The 21644-nt window shown below is 47.2% G+C and overlaps 2 protein-coding genes across 6 annotated transcripts in view; both read right to left on the bottom strand.

Moving 5' to 3' along the window:
* Positions 1–8203, bottom strand: part of MARK2 (microtubule affinity regulating kinase 2) — a 115337-nt gene extending 107134 nt beyond the window's left edge. The window contains exon 1 of the mRNA XM_075569999.1: positions 7027–8203. Within this exon, the coding sequence (XP_075426114.1) occupies positions 7027–7077 (51 nt within the window). The 5' untranslated portion in view covers positions 7078–8203. The remainder of the gene's footprint in view (positions 1–7026) is intronic.
* Positions 8204–15022: 6819 nt separating this feature from the next.
* The window catches only part of LOC142465742 (uncharacterized), an 87569-nt gene continuing 80947 nt past the window's right edge, over positions 15023–21644 (bottom strand). For 4 of the 5 annotated variants that reach the window (XR_012787958.1, XR_012787955.1, XR_012787957.1 and 1 more), the window contains 5 exons: positions 20348–20546; positions 18750–18872; positions 17890–17981; positions 17553–17607; positions 15023–15860 (listed from right to left, as the gene is read on the bottom strand). Coding sequence is in view for 1 of the 5 variants with exons in the window: in XM_075570007.1 (XP_075426122.1) it covers positions 15723–15860; positions 17890–17981; positions 18750–18872; positions 20348–20546 (552 nt within the window). In the remaining 4 variants the exon portion in view is untranslated. The remainder of the gene's footprint in view (positions 15861–17552; positions 17608–17889; positions 17982–18749; positions 18873–20347; positions 20547–21644) is intronic. The other variant, XM_075570007.1, reaches the window with a different exon arrangement.

The raw sequence follows: 21644 nt of genomic DNA, 5'->3' as shown, positions 1-21644 counted from the left end.
TAAAGTTTAAAAAGTTCTATTTTGGACACATTAAGCTTGAAGTAACAGTGGGACATCCAGGAGGAGATAGAAGAGAGTTTGTGGCATAGGAGAAAAGAGAGAGGGGAGAGGTCAGGGTATAAAGAAGAAAATAAAATAATTCACCTGTAAATTTAGGGACCAAACCAAAATCAGCACAGTGTATATAAAGATTGCAAACATCTCCAAAATATTGGTTTACATTGGAAATGTAAAGTCAAAAAATTACTTTAAAATTAGTCTTACTAAAAGCAAAGGATCCAAAATCTACATTTAACCTATTAAACGTGCCAATATTTCACTTTGATTCTAGGAGAGACTGACCCTTTCAAAAGGGAGAGTCCAACATAACATTTAAAACACCTTAAATTAAACAACTTCGTGTAATTGGTTTCCTTAGACTCAAACCCCCTTGAAATAACTTTTTTTGCTTATATGTTCATTATGCAAAATGAATATTTTCCTTTACGCAGAGAACACTGGCTTCAAACAGCTACCTGCGTGTAAGATTGGTTGTTGGACAAATGATGACATCATAATTACTTTGCATCAAAGAACAAGGGAAAATAAAAAAAATACTTTAAGGACTGACAGTCTTCATCAGCAAAAGACATTAGATAAAGATTGTAAAAATCCCTCAAAGTTTTTGTATATTATGAATATTGTAAAGGTTTAATTAGTTAAAAATGCTCGTCATTAAGCTCCATGTAACCCAAGAGGAAATCTAAGCATCTTTAAAATATAATATAACATATTCACAACATTAAGTACATACATACAGCATTTGATTATCTTTAATGAAAACCAATTACCTAAGCTGCCGATCGATTGGTTCTACCGTGACGGATAAGCAAAATCTTTCCCAGGATTCACTAAATGTCCGCCTTTCAGTTTCAAATCAATCTTCAGTCAATAACTCAGCAGATAGAATGTATCCTTATGTTACCATGGTAACATTATCTATTGTTACACTTTTGCAGCTGAAACTGCTGGGGACATTGACAACAAATGATCACAAACAGGAAAGGGTTACAAAGACCTTATTACACTGCTGGGGATGTGGGCTACAGCCTGCTATAGAAACCAAAATATCATCGGTGTATTAAAACTCATTAAAAAAGGCATTAAGGAGTAGAATTTTAAAATATACACAACAAATATTAAAAAAAGATAATAAGTACCTTCACTACAGAAATGATTTAAAAAAATAAAAAAAACAACACATCTAGGATATTGCATGGATTGCTCCTTCAAACCGTTCACTGTCCTTGGGTCACTTTCATCCTAGGAGGGCCTGACCCTTTGAAACCAATCCTTGAAAGACTATCCTGTGAACATATTCTCACTACAGATTACATTATAAAAAACTACAGATTACATTATACAAAACATCTCTCAGACCCCCACGTCTAAAACAACAATCTGAGTTTACCCTGTGCTAGGGAGAAAAATGTTAAAACACAAACAGGAAGTATATATTTATATTATAAAGCACTGCATGTGCGATCAAGTAGAGATGTGCTGTGACGCAGTCACTTCCTCTAATGCACTGTTACATGACAAACAGGAAGAACCCCACGTACAGTATACATATACTACTAATCTTTGACTACATGGGCAGCACATAGCTCTTCTAGGCAAATGGTTTGGTTGTATTGTATTGTATGTCTTTATTTATATAGCGCCATTAGTGTACATAGCGCTTCACAGTAGTAATTAGTAATTAGTGGTTAGCGAGGAGAGTTGTGTCGAAACAGCATCCAAATCCATAAACCCCCCAACAAAATCAGATTTAGTTTCAACCAAGGCTTACTAGTTTTGGGACTCAACATTGAAGGTAAAGTGAGCCTTATAAAATTAAGATCATTTCTCCTGCATATATTTCAGAGAGAAATTGTTATTTATGCACTACGGGCTTCTGTAACAAATCTAAAAAACAAAGTCTCCTATGTGCTATTATATTACAGAAGCAGGTCTAATATTCACATTATGACATCTATACGTTATTAAAAGCAAAAGAATGTGTAATATTCACAATTAAACAGCAGTGAGGGCCTGTATTACATTACCATAACCACATTACATAGTGTAATATTTACATTACGGTTCCCCCATTATATACAGAAGGCCCATTTCATTAACAAAGCTGTTCAATCTACCAAAAAAAAAATCCCTGCCACCCCCTTTATTTATATTTTACACACTGTTTGGAAGCAGAGGGTCTCCTGGTTGAAAAGTAGCAATTCCAGCATTCACCTGGTCCCTGAGATACCTATGTGGATAGGTAGTACTGGTACTGTCCCCTCCAGGGGAAATATAAAAGCCGTTTAAATCTCCTGTGTCACAAGGCCCAATCAGAAACCGCAACATCAGCTGTGTCTTACTATTGGCCTGCGTGACGTGGGGGATTACAATAGCCTAGACATACCAGCGCTACAGTTCCCAGAAGGTCTCTCTGAAGCCAATGTGTCCCCAGACTAGAATTTAACACAAGCTCAGAAGGCTGCCTGCTTCTCAACGATGTTGAAAAATGGGGGTGGAACTTTAACATACTCTGTTATTATAAGCGGAAGGCCTAGTTATAGCTTCCCTCTATACCAGGGGTGGGCAACGCTAGACCTAAAAGGGTCACTAACAGGTCAGGTTTTCAGGATATCCCTGCTTCAGCACAGGTGGCTCAAACAAACACCTAGAACATGTGTTTTTCACATAATTATTACAGTATATTGGGAGGTTGTGTCAAATATTTAAACTATTTTGGTGTAATGTGTGTGTGCGCAAAAGTGTGTGTGTAAAAGTGTGTGCGTGAGTGTGTAAAAGTGTGTGTGTGTGTGTGTGTGTGTGAGTGCGTGTGTAAGTGCACGTGTGTGTGTGTGTAAGTGCGCGCACACACACACACACACTAGTACTTTGTAACATTCACATCTGCTTATGTTGTATATGCCAAGGATTTGTGTAATATTTACACCCCTCTTGTTACATACAGAAAGCCCATATTGTCATTTATAATTTTAACCCGCTGCTGTTTTGACTTTCTGCAATTTCAAAACCCACATCCATATTATAGGCAAATCTCTTTATTTCACATTCCGAGGGCAGGAACTTCCAGCCAATAAAATATTTTCATTTCATAATTTGCATAAAGAAAAAAAAAATGAAGGAAAAAAAAAAAAGCTGCCCGCCCTAGGTGAGGGTGAAACGTGTCCGCCTGACAGTACGTGTGGTGAATCGCATCCTGTGCGGCATCAGAATGCAGATGAACCAAGATCCTGTTTTCCTATGTAATATTACATTCAAAAGATCCTGTTTGATTTTGTAAACCTATGTAACATTTAGATTATACCTTTGTGTATTACATACAATGGCTTCCCTGTGTAATATTCATTCCTCACCCTTCCCTTGTTTAAAAAGTGTCAGTTACATTGCAGCCCTCCCGTGTATTATATACAGCAAGCCTGTGTAATATTCACTTCCTACCCCTCATAAGTATACTATACATAAGCACTGTGTAATATTCACATTAAACCCCTCCTACTTATTATTGCAGTATTATACATTAAAGGACCTTACCATTTTCACGTGACCCCTCCAATGTATTATTAGTTACACAGGGACCATGTACTATTGATGTCACGCCCTTGTTATTAAATACAAAGTATGTAATAATCATATTAGCTATTTTCTATATTGGATGCTGGGGCCATGTTATATCCCCATCACACCCCCTTCCTATATTATAAAATGCCTAGAACATGCTTGTTACCTATTTAATAAACAGAGTTTTATTGCATATCAGACAACGTTTCTGTCTCAGCAGAAACTTCCTCAGGACTTTGATGAAGGTCTCTGCTGAGACCGTAACGTTGACTGAAACATTAACATTGACAAACATTAACATTGATTGCTTTTGGGGGTTTTTAACACGTTTTATTGCATCTTTGTGTGCTTTTGGCAATCTATGTACTTATGTTTTTGTGTATACACTGTATATACATGCCTTAGCACCTTATTATTGTTAAACGGATTATTGACCCCTGCTTCAAAGCTAGGTGTCCAGAGTTTTTCTATTTTTAATTTTTTTTGCAGAACCTGTGTAATATCTTATCCTACAAAGAAAAATATACTAAAAGTCTGTACAATATTCACCTTCAAAGGCCTGAGTAATATTCCAATCACAGCCCTATAATATACATACACCAAGGGCCCAGTGCAACATTCCCATCAAACCCCATATTATATATACACATACGGCCCGTGTAATATTTCCATCACACCCCCTATTATATATACCCATGGCCCGGTGTAATATTCCCATCACACCCCTTATGCTAATATACATACACACACACACACACACACACGGCTGTGTGTAATATTCCTGTTACACCGATAGAGACATATATAGACACACACACACACGAAGTGTGCTGTGTAATATTGAGTCACAATCTGTGTTATATGTACACTGAGAGCCCTGTGTAATATTCCTGTCACACCCCATGTTATTATATATAACGAGGGCCCTGTGTAATATACTTGTCACACCCCATTGTAGATACATAAGGCCCTGTGTAATCATCCCGTCACACCCTTTTATTATATATACATACAACCCAGTGTAATATTCCCGTCACTCCATTATATATACACCCCGATGGCCCTGTGTAATATTCCCGTCACACCCCTTATGTTATTATATATACACCAAGAGCCCTGTATAATATTCCTGTCACACCCCCTATTATATATACACCGAGAGCCCTGTGTTATATTCCTGTCACACCCCCTATTATATATACCAAAGGCCCTGTGTATTATTCCCGTCACACCCCCCTATTATATATACCTAGGGCCCTGTGTAATATTCCTGTCACACCCCCTATTATATATACATAAGGCCCTGTGTAATATTCCTGTCACACCCCCTATTATATATACATAAGGCCCTATGTAATATTCCTGTCACACCCCTTATTATATATACATAAGGCCCTGTGTAATATTCCTATCACACCCCCTATTATATATACCGAGAGCCCGGTGTCATATTCCCGTCACACCCCTATTATATATACATAAGGACCTGTGTAATATTCCTATCACACCCCCTATTATATCTACCGAGAGCCCGGTGTAATATTCCCGTCACACCCCCTATTATATATACCTAGGGCCCTGTGTAATATTCTTGTCACACCCCCTATTATATATACATAAGGCCCTGTGTAATATTCCTGTCACACCCCCTATTATATATACCGAGGGCCCTGTGTCATATTCCCGTCACACCCCCTATTATATATATATACCGAGGGCCCTGTGTCATATTCCCGTCACACCCCCTATTATATATATACCGAGGGCCCTGTGTAATATTCCCGTCACACCCCTATTATATATACCGAGGGCCCTCTGTAATATTCCCGTCACCCCCCCTATTATATATGCAAAAGGCCCTGTATAATATTCCCGTCACACCCCTATTATATATACCGAGGGCCCTCTGTAATATTCCCGTCACACCCCTTATATTAATTATATTAATTATATTAATTATATATATATATATATATATACACACACACACACACACACACACCTAGGGCCTGTGTAATATTCCCGTCACACCCCTATTATATATACCGAGAGCCCTGTGTAATATTCCCGTGACACCCCTATTATATATACCGAGGGCCCTGTGTAATATTCCCCTCACACCCCCTATTATATATACATAAGGCTCTGTGTATTATACCCGTCTCCCCCCCTATTATATATACACCGAGGGACCTTTGTATTATTCCCGTCACACCCCCTATTATATATACCGAGGGCTCTGTGTATTATTCCCGTCACACCCCCATGTTATTAAATACACGAGGCCTACATAATATGTACTCTATACTTCTGTTTCAAAATTAAAACAAGCTGTAAAATACACAATTTAAACATTTCATGGGAGTCTCAAGGCAAAACAGAAAAAACTACTAGTCCATTATCCTACACCACGTAAGTCACAACATATGTACATTCACTAGAAAATATATATATATTTATTTTTACCTGGAAAAAATACATTTAGTAACCACTCGTTTTGAAGTTATGGCCTGGGTACTGAATACAGTGACAACATTATATATTATAGTTAGACATGTTAAAAGCAGCACTCCTGGCAACACTTTTTTGTTTTATTTAACAGGTTTGAAGCAGGAGTCTCCGGAGTTGGACCGCATTAATTTCAGCTGCTGGGACCCGCTGCTTCCCGAGATACTTACCTCCGTAGGTGCTGCCTGTAGGAGCCCTGACTGGGTTCACAATATGGCGGTTTAAATATCCCGCTGGCCAATCGGAAGCCGTGACGTCCTCCCTTGTGATTTCCTATTGGCCCACATGACGCGAGAGCTTTAATCTCCACAGAGATCGGCAACACCTACGGAGGTAATTATCCCGGGAAATAGAGGGTCCCCGGTGCTGAAATCAACGCGGACCGGCTCCGGAGACCCCCCCCCCCCTGCTTCAAACCTAAAGAAAAAAACCACATACTGACACATGGAGCGCGGCTTTAAAGTGCGGAAGAGCCAACGTCGAAAGATCTTTGACAGGTGGATGTTAGGAGGTGTTCGGTACTGGACCACAAGCAGGCAGATATAAGGAGATCAGCGCTGTGTACAGCCGACTCGCATAACCAGAAAGTAATGAATGTATGACCGGATAAAGGTGCCTTGCGTCTTCACTCGGGGGAAAGCCAACCTAGTCCAATTAACAGAATGCAAGGATGGGATTTGTAATTACATAACGAGACAAAACTGCAGATTGAGTGCTACAGAACGTCATGTTTGCGGTGCTGTATTTATTTATATACACGCACACTATTGGGGAGGCCTTCAAGCAGTGAATCAACAACGGCAGAAAATTTTATATAGACACACGTATCAAGTACACAAGTATGTGTAACATTATATATCTATAGCGGTTAGATGTGGATATCTTGGCAGCTGGCGTCCTTACCTGGTCAGCGTCGCGCTCGTTCACTGTTGGCAGGGGCGTCCGCGTGGACATTTTTATTTTATTTATCCGTGTCAGGGAAGAACACGGGAATGTCAAAATATATATTATAATCTGTAATTTGGTTTAAATGTGTTGCGTCCCCATCCCAGAAGGGGCGAGAGGAGGGAGAGACTGACCAGAGATCCCGAACCATGTGTATGTGCATGTACAGTAGACCTAACAATATACGATGTATGGAGCTATATACATATATGGGCGGGTGATAACTTAGCTGTCTACACCCCCAGGGGTGCTTACATAGTACCCACGAGTATATACAGGCATCAGAGGGAGGGGGGGGTGTATCTACACACACTCTGCACGTTATATACAAATATATATATATATATATACACACACACACACTCTGCAGGTGTATGTATTTACGCACACCAGAGAAAGTTGGATACCCCCCCCCCCTTAACTAGGCCTGAAATACCCCATGGGGGTCAGCAATTAGCTCACTAGGCCCTAGGGGCAGTACAGAAACTAGATACCCCCCTTATCTAATCCCCAGTGCCCCCAAGGGGCACACCAGGAACTATACCCCAGAAAAGGGACAGGGTAGAACCTGTTTACCCCTCACTAGGCCTTGGTTTCCCCCAGCAAGATGCTTGATGATACCCCAACCTGCCTTGCTAATGCTTGTTACCCCGCCCCCCCCGAAAGGTGGAGGGAGGGCAGGAAGGAGATAGTAACTCTCCCTCTCACCAGGGGACCTGAGGTAAATATCTGCCCCCTCCTCAAGCTGGGGGGCGGGGAAGAGGTATCCCCCTCCTCCTCTTCACGTCTCTGTGAGGTAACACAAATTAACCCAAACACCCTCCCTCGCCCTCTCTATAACTGCCTCCCCAACTCTCCCGTTATCCGGTCGTCGTTAGTAATTAACGACGATGACGGCTGGGCGTCGAAGCTGGGAACCTGGGTGTGAGTTGGGAAGGGGTGTTGTTTTTTTTTTTTTTTTCCCGCCCTCGTTTCGCGCTTCCACCCCCCCTTGTCCGCGCGCGCGGTGCCCAGGTGCGATGTGGGGGGGGGAGGGGCGGGGGGGAAGGGGGAGGTGTTCCTCGCTGCCGCCTCTCCAATGCTTCTCTATGGGGAGCAAAAAAGGAGAGGGCTCCCGCGCGCGCGCGCAGACGGCCCCTGTGGTCTTGCGCACGAGTGAACTCCACCTCCTTGCGCGCGCGGGCTAGAGAAAGTGCTAAGAGCGCATGCGCACAGGTATGAGGGAAAAATGGTCTGGACGCTGGCGGGGAGTTAGAAAAAGAGGGGTTGGGGCGCATGCGCGGTGAGCAAGTTTTTTTTTTTTTTTTTTAGAACTTTACTGATAAAACAATAAACATTACACGAAGTACAATATGAAAAATGTTTGTCAAAGACACAACTGAATTATGAATAATCTAACTAGTGTTAACATATCAGGGGAGCTCCTAATTGGAAGCAACCTACACATTTAAATTGAGGGACAGAGGCTTTAGAAAAGAAAGAATATTTTAAAGCCCAATCAACTGGTTCTTATACTTATATACAATGTGTATCGGCACGCTGCCTTAGGCAGAGATTATAGTAGGCGTGCGTGCGATGGAGCGAATGGCGTCCGAGCGATGGGTGAACTGAGCGGGAGGCGTGCCGGACGCATCACCTGGCTGGTTTGCCCTCATTGGCTGAACCGCTAACGTGACGCAGCCGCGGTGCGAAAAAACGAAATAGTTTCGAGTTTGAAAAATCTGCCGCACGGTCACTCTGCATCGCGCTCGCGCGCGCTATGGACAGCCCCTATCAGATGCTGCACTTTGTTCTCACAGCGCGAGAAATCGCACTCACCGTCGCGCCTACTATAATCGCAGCCTTACAGGAAACACCAACATCAGAGCCTTTCAAATATCCATCACGTCTTATCAAAGCAGATAACATCGCTGCTAATATTACACGATATAGGGAAAGAGGGCGCCCTCGCCATATGAACATTAAATCTGGCCAGTTTTCCATTACTTAGAAAAAGGCATTATAGACATTTCACTTCTTTAGTAGTAGGATGGCGGCAGCAGCACCCGTCGAGTGGTAGAAAACATTAATTGAAGTTCACATATTCCTCCTACGCATTTTGCTCCCAGGACCGAAACACGGAGGAGGAATATGTGAACTTCAATCAACATTTTCTTCAACTGTACGAGTGCCCACTGCCTTCCCAGTACTGAATCCATCACGGAGTTAGTATTGTGGTAAGGTGAGGAGCGCGGTGCCAGATCAAAGCGGGTGCGGCCCTGCCTTTGTCTACAGCTCTGTCCCTCTCTCCCTGTTACTATCGGATGCACTCTGATAAAGGGAGAGATTTCAAAAGCAAGCTGATTAAAGAACTCCTCAACTTGCTCAACATACAGAAGTCTCGAACCACTCCAAACTGCCAGGATCAGTTTTTCACCAGGGGGAGGATTTAACCAAACTCCCCTCTGGTCCCCCGGTTCCACCGCATCCCCCCCTCTCCTCTTACCTTCGGTGCAGGGAGGTTGGTGCTGGCGAGCAGGTCTCTGTAGACCTGCAGTGAGTGCTGCTGCAGGGTGCCACCATGACAGAAGGCTCGCGCATGTGCAGCAGAGCACTCGGCGGCCATTAGAAGGATTGTGCATGCGCAGTACGGCACATAGCGGTTACCATTAAAGGAGCAGGTCCGCAGGGGAACTACAAGTCCTATAATGCCAAGGGACTGCGGACCAGGTGACGCTACTCAGCCAATAGGGCGCCCAGAATCTCCTGCAAGGAGATAGATATATTTGGCGCGCTCAGGGAAGCACGTCAGTCGGAAGCCGGACAGCAAGGGGATAGGTAAGGTCCAGGGAGAAGTGCTTCGCTGGATTACCCCCTTCAGGTCTCAGCTAGGCCCTGACCATCCATAGCTTGTGGTGTTATAGGGAAGGCCCCTCAGATAGGAACGCTCCCCCTTAGCCTGCTAGTGCCAGTATCACAAAAAGAACGGGATGGCGCTCTAACCTTTCCCAATACGTGTTTTTCACATGTAGGCATGTAGAGTCTGAGATGTAACCCTTGGTTTTTTTTGCAATTTCTCTGAGCCTTGCACGGTCTGACCTTGAGGTGAATTTGTTGGGACGTCCACTCCTGGGAAGATTGGCAACAGTCTTGAATGTTTTCCACTTTTGAATAATCTTTCTCACTGTAGAATGATGGACTTTAAATTGTTTGAAAATGGCCTAATAACCCTTCCCAGATTGATGGGAAGCAACAATTGCTTCTCTAAGATCATTGCTGATGTCTTTCCTCCTTGGCATTGTGTTAGCACACACCTGAATGCTCCAAACCAGCAAACTGCTAAAACTTCGGCTTTTATAGGAGGTGGTCACACTTGCTGATGATCAATTAATCAAGGGCATTTGATTAGCAGCACCTGTCTGCTACTTAGCATCTTAATTCCTATGGAAGCAGTAAGGGTGTGCTTGGTTTTTCACACATAGCTTCTCCATTTTGGCTTTCTTTTGGTTAAATAAATCATGACACGGTGTAATATGTCATGTGTTGTTGTTCATCTGAGGTTGCATTTACCTAATTAGTCCTGCTAAGGAACAGCTGATTGTTAAACCATGGAATTCAAAGAGGGTGTACTTTCTTTTTCACATGACTCTATATAGCTAGAAACCAGCTTGGCGTAAAAATAATTACAAGCACATGCTACAGATCTGTTTAGCAGTCAGACATATACAGTATTTAAATCAGATAAATATATAAATACAAATAATATATCTACAATTTACAAAAAATAAAATAAAAAAAACCCACACCTCACCCTTCTAAACTATTACTTAATACAGGGGAGCGCAAATTTTGTGCTGCGCCCCCGTCTTCCTTGCTGGGTCACCCACGCCTGCGCGCCCCCCCCCCCTCCTCCCTACCTTAGAGCTGCGTCAAATGACGCGGCGGGGTCATGTGACGTCACGTAAGCCGCTGCGTCATTTGATGCTGCGTTTCCATGGTGATGCGTCACAGAGCGGCTGAATCGGGGTAAATAAAGTGTTGCAGAGGCCTCACGTGATCCCCCAGCATTTCATTTAAATGCCGCAGGGCCACTGCAACGACAGTGACAGCGACACTGACACACACACCTTTTTACCCATTAGATGAATCAGGTGTGTGTATCTTAATATATAAAATCGAATGGTTAATGAGGTTAGTGCTATCTGCGGTGAATCTGATTGGTCCGTGACTCATTGGCCAAGAGGTACGCCCCACTGTGACATCACCTCCTTCACTCTCACACACTTGCAGTCACACCACACGCCCAGAACCTCTGAGGACTCCTTGGTACACAGTCACCCCCTCACACTCACACACTCAGTGTCACACTCAACACTGTACACACACTCACACTCAACCCTGTACACACACACACACAGTCACCCCTGTGTACACGCACATTCACAGTCACCCCTGTGAAACAACAACCTGTACACACACACACACACACACACTCTCAGCCCTGTGTACACACACACACTGTCAGGCCTGTGTACACACACACACACACTCACCCCTGTGTACACACACACACCCCCTCCGCTCACCTCTCCCGGCGCTCCCGCTCCCCTCATCTCCATCCCCGGCGGGGGAACAGGCAGCGGACCTCGCGGCGCCTCATCTCCGTCCCCGCGCAGCGGACCCACTTCCTCCCTCGCGATGCGCCTAAGATGGCGGCGGCGCCGAGTGACAAGATGTCCCTGTGCACACGCGCGCACATTACACCCCCTCCGCTCACCTCTCCCGGCGCTCCCGCTCCCCTCATCTCCATCCCCGGCAGGGGAACAGGCAGCGGACCTCGCGGCGCCTCATCTCCATCCCCGCGCAGCGGACCCCCTTCCTCCCTCGCGATGCGCCTAAGATGGCGGCGGCGCCGAGTGAGATGTCCCTGTGCACACGCGCGCACATTACACCCCCTCCGCTCACCTCTCCCGGCGCTCCCGCTCCCCTCATCTCCATCCCCGGCGGGGGAACAGGCAGCGGACCTCGCGGCGCCTCATCTCCATCCCCGGCGGGGGAACAGGCAGCGGACCCCCTTCCTCCCTCGCGATGCGCCGAAGATGGCGGCGGCCGGAAGTAGTTCCCTCGCGGCGCCGAGTGACAAGATGGCGGCGGCCTGAACTACAGGTAGGTGTCGCGTGTGTGTCGCTCTAGGTGACGTGTGTGTGTCTCACTGTGTGTCTGTGTGACAGTGTGTGTGTGTGACACTGTGTTTGTGTGACACTGTGTGTGTGTGTGTGTGTGTGACACTGTGTGTGTGTGTGTGTCACACTGTGTGTGTGTCTTGCCCCCCCCGCCTTTCACGCCCCCCCCCGCCTTTCACGCCCCCCCCCGCCTTTCACGCCCCCCCCCGCCTTTCACGCCCCCACCCCGCCTTTCACGCCCCCCCGCCTTTCACGCCCCCCCCCCGCCTTTCACGCCCCCCCCCGCCTTTCACGCCCCCCCCCGCCTTTCACGCCCCCCCCCCCGCCTTTCACGCCCCCCCCCCGCCTTTCACGCCCCCCCCCCCGCCTTTCACGCCCCCCCCCGCCTTTCACGCCCCCCCCCGCCTTTCACGCCCCCCCCCGCCTTTCACGCCCCCCCCGCCTTTCACGCCCCCCCCGCCTTTCACGCCCCCCCCGCCTTTTACGCCCCCCCCGCCTTTTACGCCCCCCCCCCGCCTTTCACGCCCCCCCCCCGCCTTTCACGCCCCCCCCCCGCCTTTCACGCCCCCCCCCCGCCTTTCACGCCCCCCCCCCGCCTTTCACGCCCCCCCGCCTTTCACGCCCCCCCCGCCTTTCACGCCCCCCCCCGCCTTTCACGCCCCCCCCCGCCTTTCACGCCCCCCCCCGCCTTTCACGCCCCCCCCGCCTTTCACGCCCCCCCGCCTTTCACGCCCCCCCCGCCTTTCACGCCCCCCCCCGCCTTTCACGCCCCCCCCGCCTTTCACGCCCCCCCCCGCCTTTCACGCCCCCCCCCCGCCTTTCACGCCCCCCCCCGCCTTTCACGCCCCCCCCCCGCCTTTCACGCCCCCCCCCCGCCTTTCACGCCCCCCCCCCCGCCTTTCACGCCCCCCCCCCGCCTTTCACGCCCCCCTGCCTTTCACGCCCCCCTGCCTTTCACGCCCCCCCCTGCCTTTCACGCCCCCCCCTGCCTTTCACGCCCCCCCCCTGCCTTTCACGCCCCCCCCCTGCCTTTCACGCCCCCCCCTGCCTTTCACGCCCCCCCTCACGGCCTCCGGGCAACGCCGGGTATATCAGCTAGTTAAGTAATAATTTAGACAGATGGAGTCCACCGTGTATTTTGTTTTGTAGGGGGGGGATGTGTGATTATATTTACATTACCGTTAAACGGCTTTGCTATTTCTAATAGAAACATTTTGAACGCAGGTTCAGATCCCTTTGAAAACCTATTGTCCACATAACTGCCCCCTCCCCTCCTTTCTCCTTAACAGTGCGGGCCACTGACAGAGAGGGGGCAGGGGAGAGAGTGTTAAGTGTAGGCGTTCACCAGGGTTCTCACCTTTACAGACCCGGCCTGCCAGCCGGCAACAGGTTGAACACCAATGCCCTTTCATCCTATGGCAAGTAGCACCACCTGCTGGTGATAGCCAGCACGGCCGACAATAATCTATGTGCATGTAGATTAAACGCCATCTTAATTACAACCGTCGGCATTATTATAATAAATTGAAGTACTGAAAATAAAATATCCCAAACTAATATCTGTCATTTTACTTATGTTTACTTTGTAACAACCAACATTTAAACATTTCTGTATTTATTTAAACTTTACAGATTTATTTCACACACCAATTGACACAATATTGTGGGTCTGAATTACAAGCTGCTAAAATTGTGTGTCTAATAGCAAGTAGTTTGGGAGGTTTGTGACCCCATCTTTTTGAGATTAAATAGGAGGTCTCCTCCTCAGATTAAATAGTTGAGATGGGAGTTTAATCAGCAGGACCTGGCGCGTGCACACACACACACACACGAATGTAATCTAGAGATTTCTCTCCCAGGAGCGAGGTGGGGGTGACCTCTGCTGCAGCAACAATTTGGGAGTGTCTATATATTTTGTACTTAATTTCCCCCCACTATATTTCTTAGGACCCTAATGCTCAACTGCGCTATAGCTCTCACAACAAATATAATGATCCTACATTTTACCCCCTAACACACCGCATAAAAAGGTCACGCATCCCATGCTGTTGGCTATAACAGGAGGTGCTCAACTCCAGTTCTCAAGCCCCCCCAGGTTTTCAGGATATCCCCGCTTCAGCATAGGTGGTCAACAGCCACCTCTGAACCACTTGTGCTGAAGCAGGGATGTCCTGAAAACCTGACCTGTTGGGGGGTGGGGGGGGCGGCATTAAGGACTGAAGTTGAACACCCCTGCATTTACCCAGCTGGTTAAACAATTGACTTTTCGGCTGAATTGTTCCCTCCCCCCCCCGATAAAGAACGTGCAGTGTATTGTGCTGAAGACCTGAAAGGTTTCCTCCAGTTTGTTTCTGTATTTCTCAGATGAAGGGGCCTATGCAGAGAGCAGCGCTAGAAATAATTGGAGAGTTTAAGAAAAAGTAGCTTTAATAGAGAGTTTTTTTCTCCATATGCAGAAATGGGCGAAATTCGCAATTTATGGCATGAATGCGTGTGGCGAGTTTAAAAGGGAGAGATGCGCGCTGCAGAAAAGTGAGAGAGAAAAATCGCGCATTTTTTTTTTTCCTATGGCCGGCGAGCTCCAGCTTCTTGCCAACTTTTTTTGGCGGAAGTAATTGTAGAAAATCGCGCCATTTTCTTGGCGCGAACAGCCGCTAGATGGCGATCGCGCCTTTCTGAATTCGGATATTTTTTAACACTGGCGAGATGTAGGTTCTCGCCATCCGCGCGGCGAGATTTATAAATAGAAAAAAAAATGGCGCGTTTTTCGTACCTCGCCATTTTCTGCTGTTTTCTGCGCGAATTTCTCCAAAAAATGGCGAGATTTACTATAGCGCTGCTCTCTGCATAGGCCCCGAAGTGTGTTAGTTGAGCTATTTTAAGAATAGTTCCTTGTAGGCGATGCACGCCGAGGTAACGACAGGAGACTTGCGTTTGGAAAAGTAAACGCAGGCTTTTATTCAAATTTCAGCAACTCAAAATACAGCCCCAGCAAGTAAAAGTTTATATACACAGGACATACAGACAGTAACATACATCAGAGCCAGTGCGCCTCCGAAGTCCAGGAACAGCAACCTCTTGGGCTGCACACCACCCGCCTTTTAAACCTTTACTACCCAGATGGTCTCTTTAATCCTCACGCTTCCTCCAGGCAGGGATTAACTCCTTGCTGGCCGACAACCAATAGTCCTAGCTGTTGGTAACAGGCTTGCCCGTTACACCCCTCCTTTTCTATAATCAAAACTTCTAAATTCTCTTAAAAACACTGTATCCAATTTGGATAAACCTTTAATAAAAATTGATTATATACAAACAACGTTGGACCTGCAAATGCTGTATACAGGTGCTTAAAAACTGCAGTGGAGCTTTAAAAAAAAAAAAAAAAGTGGGGGGGGGGAGAAATCAGAGAGGGGTGTGGGGTCTGCCTGTTCCTACTGGCCGAGAAGGTCCGCCAGGATCAGCCGTACGGTGTCGCTGTAAAAGCGGCCTTCGTTATCCCCTCCCCCGAAAATCAGCAGGTCCCGCGGAGTCACAGCCTCCCCCTCCTCTTCCTGTGCGGCCGGGAGGGGCAGCATGGAGTGTCCAGCGCGAGGAGAACAGGGCAGGGAGGAGTGAACCAGGTCTTGGTGTCTGCGGAAAGACGGGATCAAAAATCATCAATACATTTTTAAACACAAAATGGCCAAATCTGAAAAAAACGAATATTCTATTTTACTTAATGCAAACCCACCCATTAATATCCAGGCTTGCAGATCGCTCCTGGGCTGCTTACACAGGGGGAGTGGCAGGTTAAGCCGCTGGGCCTGGGACACTTGTCCCGGATCTCCCCCCTGTTGGCAGCCCAAAGCCTCAACTTCCGCTCTCAGCCTCCTGGGCGGCTCCTCCGCTCAGCGGGTAAGGCCCGGGAGGGAGCATAAAGGCAAACATGGGGCGAGCTGCTAATTCATCATTTATAAACACGCCAACATACTTAGGGGCCTATGCAGAGAGCAGCGCTATAGTAAATATCGCCATTTTTTGGCGAAATTTGCTTAGAAAACAGCAGAAAATGGCGAGTTACGAAAAACGCGCCATTTTTTTTTTCTATTTGTAAATCTCGCCGCGCGGCTGGCGAGAACCTACATCTCGCCAGTTTTAAAAATATCCGAATTCAGAAAGGCGCGAACGCCATCTAGCGGCTGTTCGCGCCAATAAAATGGCGCGATTTTCTACAATTAGCTCCGCCAACAAAAGTTGGCAAGAAGCTGGAGCTCGCCGGCCATAGGAAAAAAAAAAAAAATGCGCGATTTTTTTTTTACACATTTCAGCAGCGCGCATCTCTCCATTTTAAACTCGCCACACGCATTCATGCTATAAATTGCAGATTTCGCACATTTCTGCATATGGAGAATAAAACTCTCCAAAAAAGCTACTTTTTATTACCCTCGCCAATTTTTAAAATCGCTGCTCTCTGCATAGGCCCCTTAGTGCAGTACAATAGGGTTGGAGGACACAAACTAAAAACATACAGTGTTGCAGTAGCTAAGGCTCCAAGGAGCTTACACTCTATAAGGAAATGTAAGATGATCTACCCTTCGCTCTCCCACAGGTCTCATGGGAGTAGAATGAACCAAAACATTAAAAACTGAATTAAATAAATAAATAGAAAACCACGAATATGGAATAAAAATTTTAAGAAAGAAAAATGTTAAATATATATAAAAAAATAATTTAAAGCCGGTGCGTCAAATGACACTCCAGGGTCACGTGACCCGCAGCTTCATTTGACGCCTGTGATGTGAAATGACCCCGCAACGTCATTTGACGCCGTGTTGCCATGGAGACGCGTCACAAGCGTCTGGATCACGGTAAGTTTTCTTGTTGCAGAGGCCTCACGCGATCCCCGGCATTTCATTTAAATGCCTTGGGGAACAGCGCGGGACCTCTGCAACGGCCCGCGCCCTCCCAGACAAATCTCCCGCCCCCCGGTCTGCGCAGCGCTGGGCTGAGGTATCACAAAGTGATATACTACTGACCAATAGCAGCGCCCGGTCATTGCATAGCTCTCAGCCAATGGTGTTGCCACGAACATCTCGTGGCCTCAGCCACATATTACCTGTGCTGAAGATGTGGGTGTCACTCAGGGCCTGGTTCCCGTCGTAACCGCCATGGATCAGGAAGTGGGAGTCTGAGACGGGGGCAGCAGAGTGCCAGCTGAGGAGGAGGCCAGGGAGGTGGTGCTATTTGTGTGCGTGTGTTAAATCTGTGTCCCTCTGTGTATTGAAGCGCAAGTTCTGCAGGGCAGGATTTCCCTCTGTATATGCAGACTATAGTTATACTCACCAGCGAGGGGAGGGAGAGGAGCCGCGGACATCAACGGGAGAGAACTCTATGAGACCTGTGGGAGAGCGAAGGGTAGATCAAAAGTATGAGGGGGACGAGGAGAGAGTAGAGGGAAAGGGGAGGGGAGGGAAAGGGGAGGGGAGGGAAAGGGGAAGGGAGGGAAAGGGGAAGGGAGGGAAAGGGGAGGGGAGGAAAGAGAGGGAAAGGGGGAAATAGAAGCGGGAATGGGGGAGAGGGAAAGGAGATGAGAGGGAGGAGAGAGGGGGGAGAAGAGATCCCCCCTGCTATACTCTTCGTCCCTCACCAGCCCCCTGCCTAAGTACCCCGAGGTACTCACCCAGATCCAGGAGGTAGAGGTCATTATAGCACACAGGAGTGTCCCAGCCCCCAAATATGTACAGGTCCCTCTGCAGCAAACAGGCCGAGTGTCTGGGCAGGGGGGGGGGGAGGGGGAAAGAGAGAGAGGGGGGGAGAGAGAGAGAGAGCGTCAAGAACATAGCTGTCTCACCTTGCGGCATTATATAGGCCAGGGGTGCTAAACTCCAGACCCCCAACAGGTCAGGTTTTCTGGATATCCCTGCTGCAGCACAGGTGGCTCAATCAGTCCCTGCTGCAGCACAGGTGGCTCAATCAGTCCCTGCTGCAGTACAGGTGGCTCAATCAGTCCCAGCTGCAGCACAGGTGGCTCAATCAGTCCCTGCTGCAGCACTGGTGGCTCAATCAGTCCCTGCTGCAGCACAGGTGGCTCAATCAGTCCCTGCTGCAGCACAGGTGGCTCAATCAGTCCCTGCTGCAGCACAGGTGGCTCAATCAGTCCCTGCTGCAGCACTGGTGGCTCAATCAGTCCCTGCTGCAGCACAGGTGGTGCAGTTGAAGACTGAGACTCTGATCGAGCCACCTGTGCTTAACCTGACCTGTTGGGGGTGCGGGGGCTTGAGCACCCGATATAGGTGACTGCACACATAGAACTGCCAATTATATAGTGATTTTTATTTTAGTCATTAACGCCAATAAATTGCCTAGCAATTTTACGCTTTTTTTAGTTTTTAAATAAAAAACACCAAACAAACCAGTAAATTATTCATTATGTGGAGATGTATGGCTTTCTATTAACAAGAGTTCCCCTCCGCATAAGAATAGGGGTCACCGGGAAGATGTTTGTATCAGGTGGGCGTCCCTATTAGGGTGGCTCATCACCTGTGTTAAGCTTCCACATGGCATCCTTACAGAACTGCATGCGGCTTCCCTGACCACCAATCAGGATCACCGTCTGAGAGTCCATGGGGCAGAGGGCGTGGCCCCAGAGTGGAGTGGGTGTCACTAGAAAATGAAAGTGTGTATAGGCATTGGAGATGGGATGGATGGAGGGATGATGGGATGGATGATAGATTGATAGATGATGGGATGGATGGATAGATGATGGGATGGATGGATAGATTTATAGAGGATGGGATGGGATGGGATAGATGGATGGATGATGGGATGAATGGATAGATGATGGGATGAATGGATAGATTTATAGAGGATGGGATGGGATGGGATAGATGGATGGATGATGGGATGAATGGATAGATGATGGGATGAATGGATAGATGATGGGATGAATGGATAGATTTATAGAGGATGGGATGGGATGGGATAGATGGATGGATGATGGGATGGATGATAGATTGATAGATGATGGGATGGATGGATGATGGATGGATGATGGGATGGATGGATGGATGATGGATGGATGATGGGATGGATGGATGATGGATGGATGGATGGATGATGGGATGAATGGATAGATGATGGGATGAATGGATAGATTTATAGAGGATGGGATGGGATGGGATAGATGGATGGATGATGGAATGGATGATAGATTGATAGATGATGGGATGGATGGATGGATGGATGATGGATGGATGATGGGATGGATGGATGGATGATGGATGGATGATGGGATGGATGGATGATGGATGGATGGATGGATGATGGGATGGATGGATGATGGGATGGATGGATGGATGATGGATGGATGATGGGATGGATGGATGGATGATGGATGGATGATGGGATGGATGGATGGATGATGGATAGATGATGGGATGGATGGATGATGGGATGGATGGATGATGGGATGGATGGATGATGGATAGATGATGGATGAATGGATAGATTTATAGATGATGGGATGGGATGGGATAGATGGAGGGATGATGGATAGATGATGGGATGGATGGATAGATGGGATGGATGGATGATGGGATGGATGGATGATGGGATGGATGGATAGATGATGGGATGAATGGATAGATTTATAGATGATGGGATGAATGGATAGATTTATAGATGATGGGATGAATGGATAGATGATGGGATGAATGGATAGATTTATAGATGATGGGATGGGATGGGATGGATGGAGAGATGATGGGATGGATGATAGATTGATAGATGATGGGATGGATGGATAGATGATGGGATGGATGGATAGATGATGGATGATGGGATGATAGATAATGGGATGGATGGAGGGATGATGGGATGGATGATAGATTGATAGATGATGGGATGGATGGATAGATGATGGATGGATAGATGATGGGATGGATGGATAGATGATGGATGGATGGATAGATGATGGGATGGATGGATAGATTGATAGATGATGGAATGAATGGATAGATGATGGGATCGATGGATGGATAGATTGATAGGTGATAAGTTGCTTAATAGACCACTCTACCCACAAAAGTCAGATAATTCCACCTCTGCCACCTCAACGGCAGGGAGATTACTCTTCTCACCTATAGTTGCCTCTGTCACCTTGGGGGAGGCAAATAATCTGGCCAGTGTGCCTCCCTTGGAGCTGTTGCCCCTTCTCTGGGGGGTTTGTCCCTTCAACTGCCCCCTATTAGGGCAAACATTCTCCCCCTCCTCCTCCTTTATGCTGTTCCTCTTCCTCTTCCCACGCGCTTCCCTCACTCCGCGGGATTGAATTCTGGCCTGTAGGAAAAGAAATGGAGGATACACCGGCAATCATCTCATTAGGAGCGGTGGTTTTTGGGACACTGCGCCTCCCACAATCCACCAGGCAAGATGGACACACAGGTTACAGGCCCATCAATTCTGTCATTACATTTTAAACAAAATAATTCACATTTTCACGCTATATATTGAATCCTCCCTTTCTCCCCAAACCTTTGCTGACCACTTCAGCCAGGGTGGATTCTATCAATAGAGAGATTCTGTCCCATCCAAATCTCCTCGCTCAGAAGTTACTCTCCTCTTCTCCCTCAACCACCCGCTCTCTCAATCCTATTCTGTCCCAAACGCAGACGTCTGGCTCGTTATACCCTCCACTCTCACCCAGATCTTCACCTCCTCCCTACATTCTGGCATGCTCCCCTGCTCCATGCAGCGTGCACTGGTCACGCACAGCACCTTTGACCCATTTGCCTTGGTACCTACAGTACTACTGTCTACCGCCTGCATTTTGCCTCTAAACTGCTAGAACATCTGATCTTCTCCAGCATGTGCAGGATGTATATCTTAATGTATATACTGTAGCACAGGAGGTGGCCAACTCCAGCACGCAGGGGCCACCAAAAGGCCAGGTATTAGGGATATCCCTGCTTCAGCACAGATGATGCAGTCATTCTGACAGCCACCTGTGCAGAAGCAGGGATATCCTTAAAATGCAAACTGTTGGTGGCCCTTGAGGACTGAAGTTGTCCGCCCCTGCTGTACCACCATCCATGTACATAGCGCTTTACAGCAGTAACACACGTGGCATAATAGGAAGCGCTCCATACATAGCAGCAGACATTAGGGAAAGGAGTCCCTGCCCCACAGACCTTACAATGATCAACGGGTCTTAATTCCCCGCACCCTCCTGGGCGGCGTCTGCTCATCTCCTTAAATCCTTCTCCCATATGCCCATCAAGTTTCAGATCCCCTACAAAGTTCTCCTCCTTGCCCATAAAACTCCACATATCAGCTCTGATCTCTCGTTATGCCCCCGTCTCCTGTGCTCTATCCATAACTGTCTCCTTCGCACCCCCTACTGCTCTCTCGCCTTAGAGCAGCAGTTCCCTCCCATGG

Source organism: Ascaphus truei, chromosome 14, assembly GCF_040206685.1.
Source record: "Ascaphus truei isolate aAscTru1 chromosome 14, aAscTru1.hap1, whole genome shotgun sequence".
NCBI classification, from domain to species: Eukaryota; Metazoa; Chordata; class Amphibia; order Anura; family Ascaphidae; genus Ascaphus; species Ascaphus truei.
The sequence above is the reverse complement of the archived record's forward strand: the minus strand, read 5'-3'. Positions and strand labels throughout refer to the sequence as shown.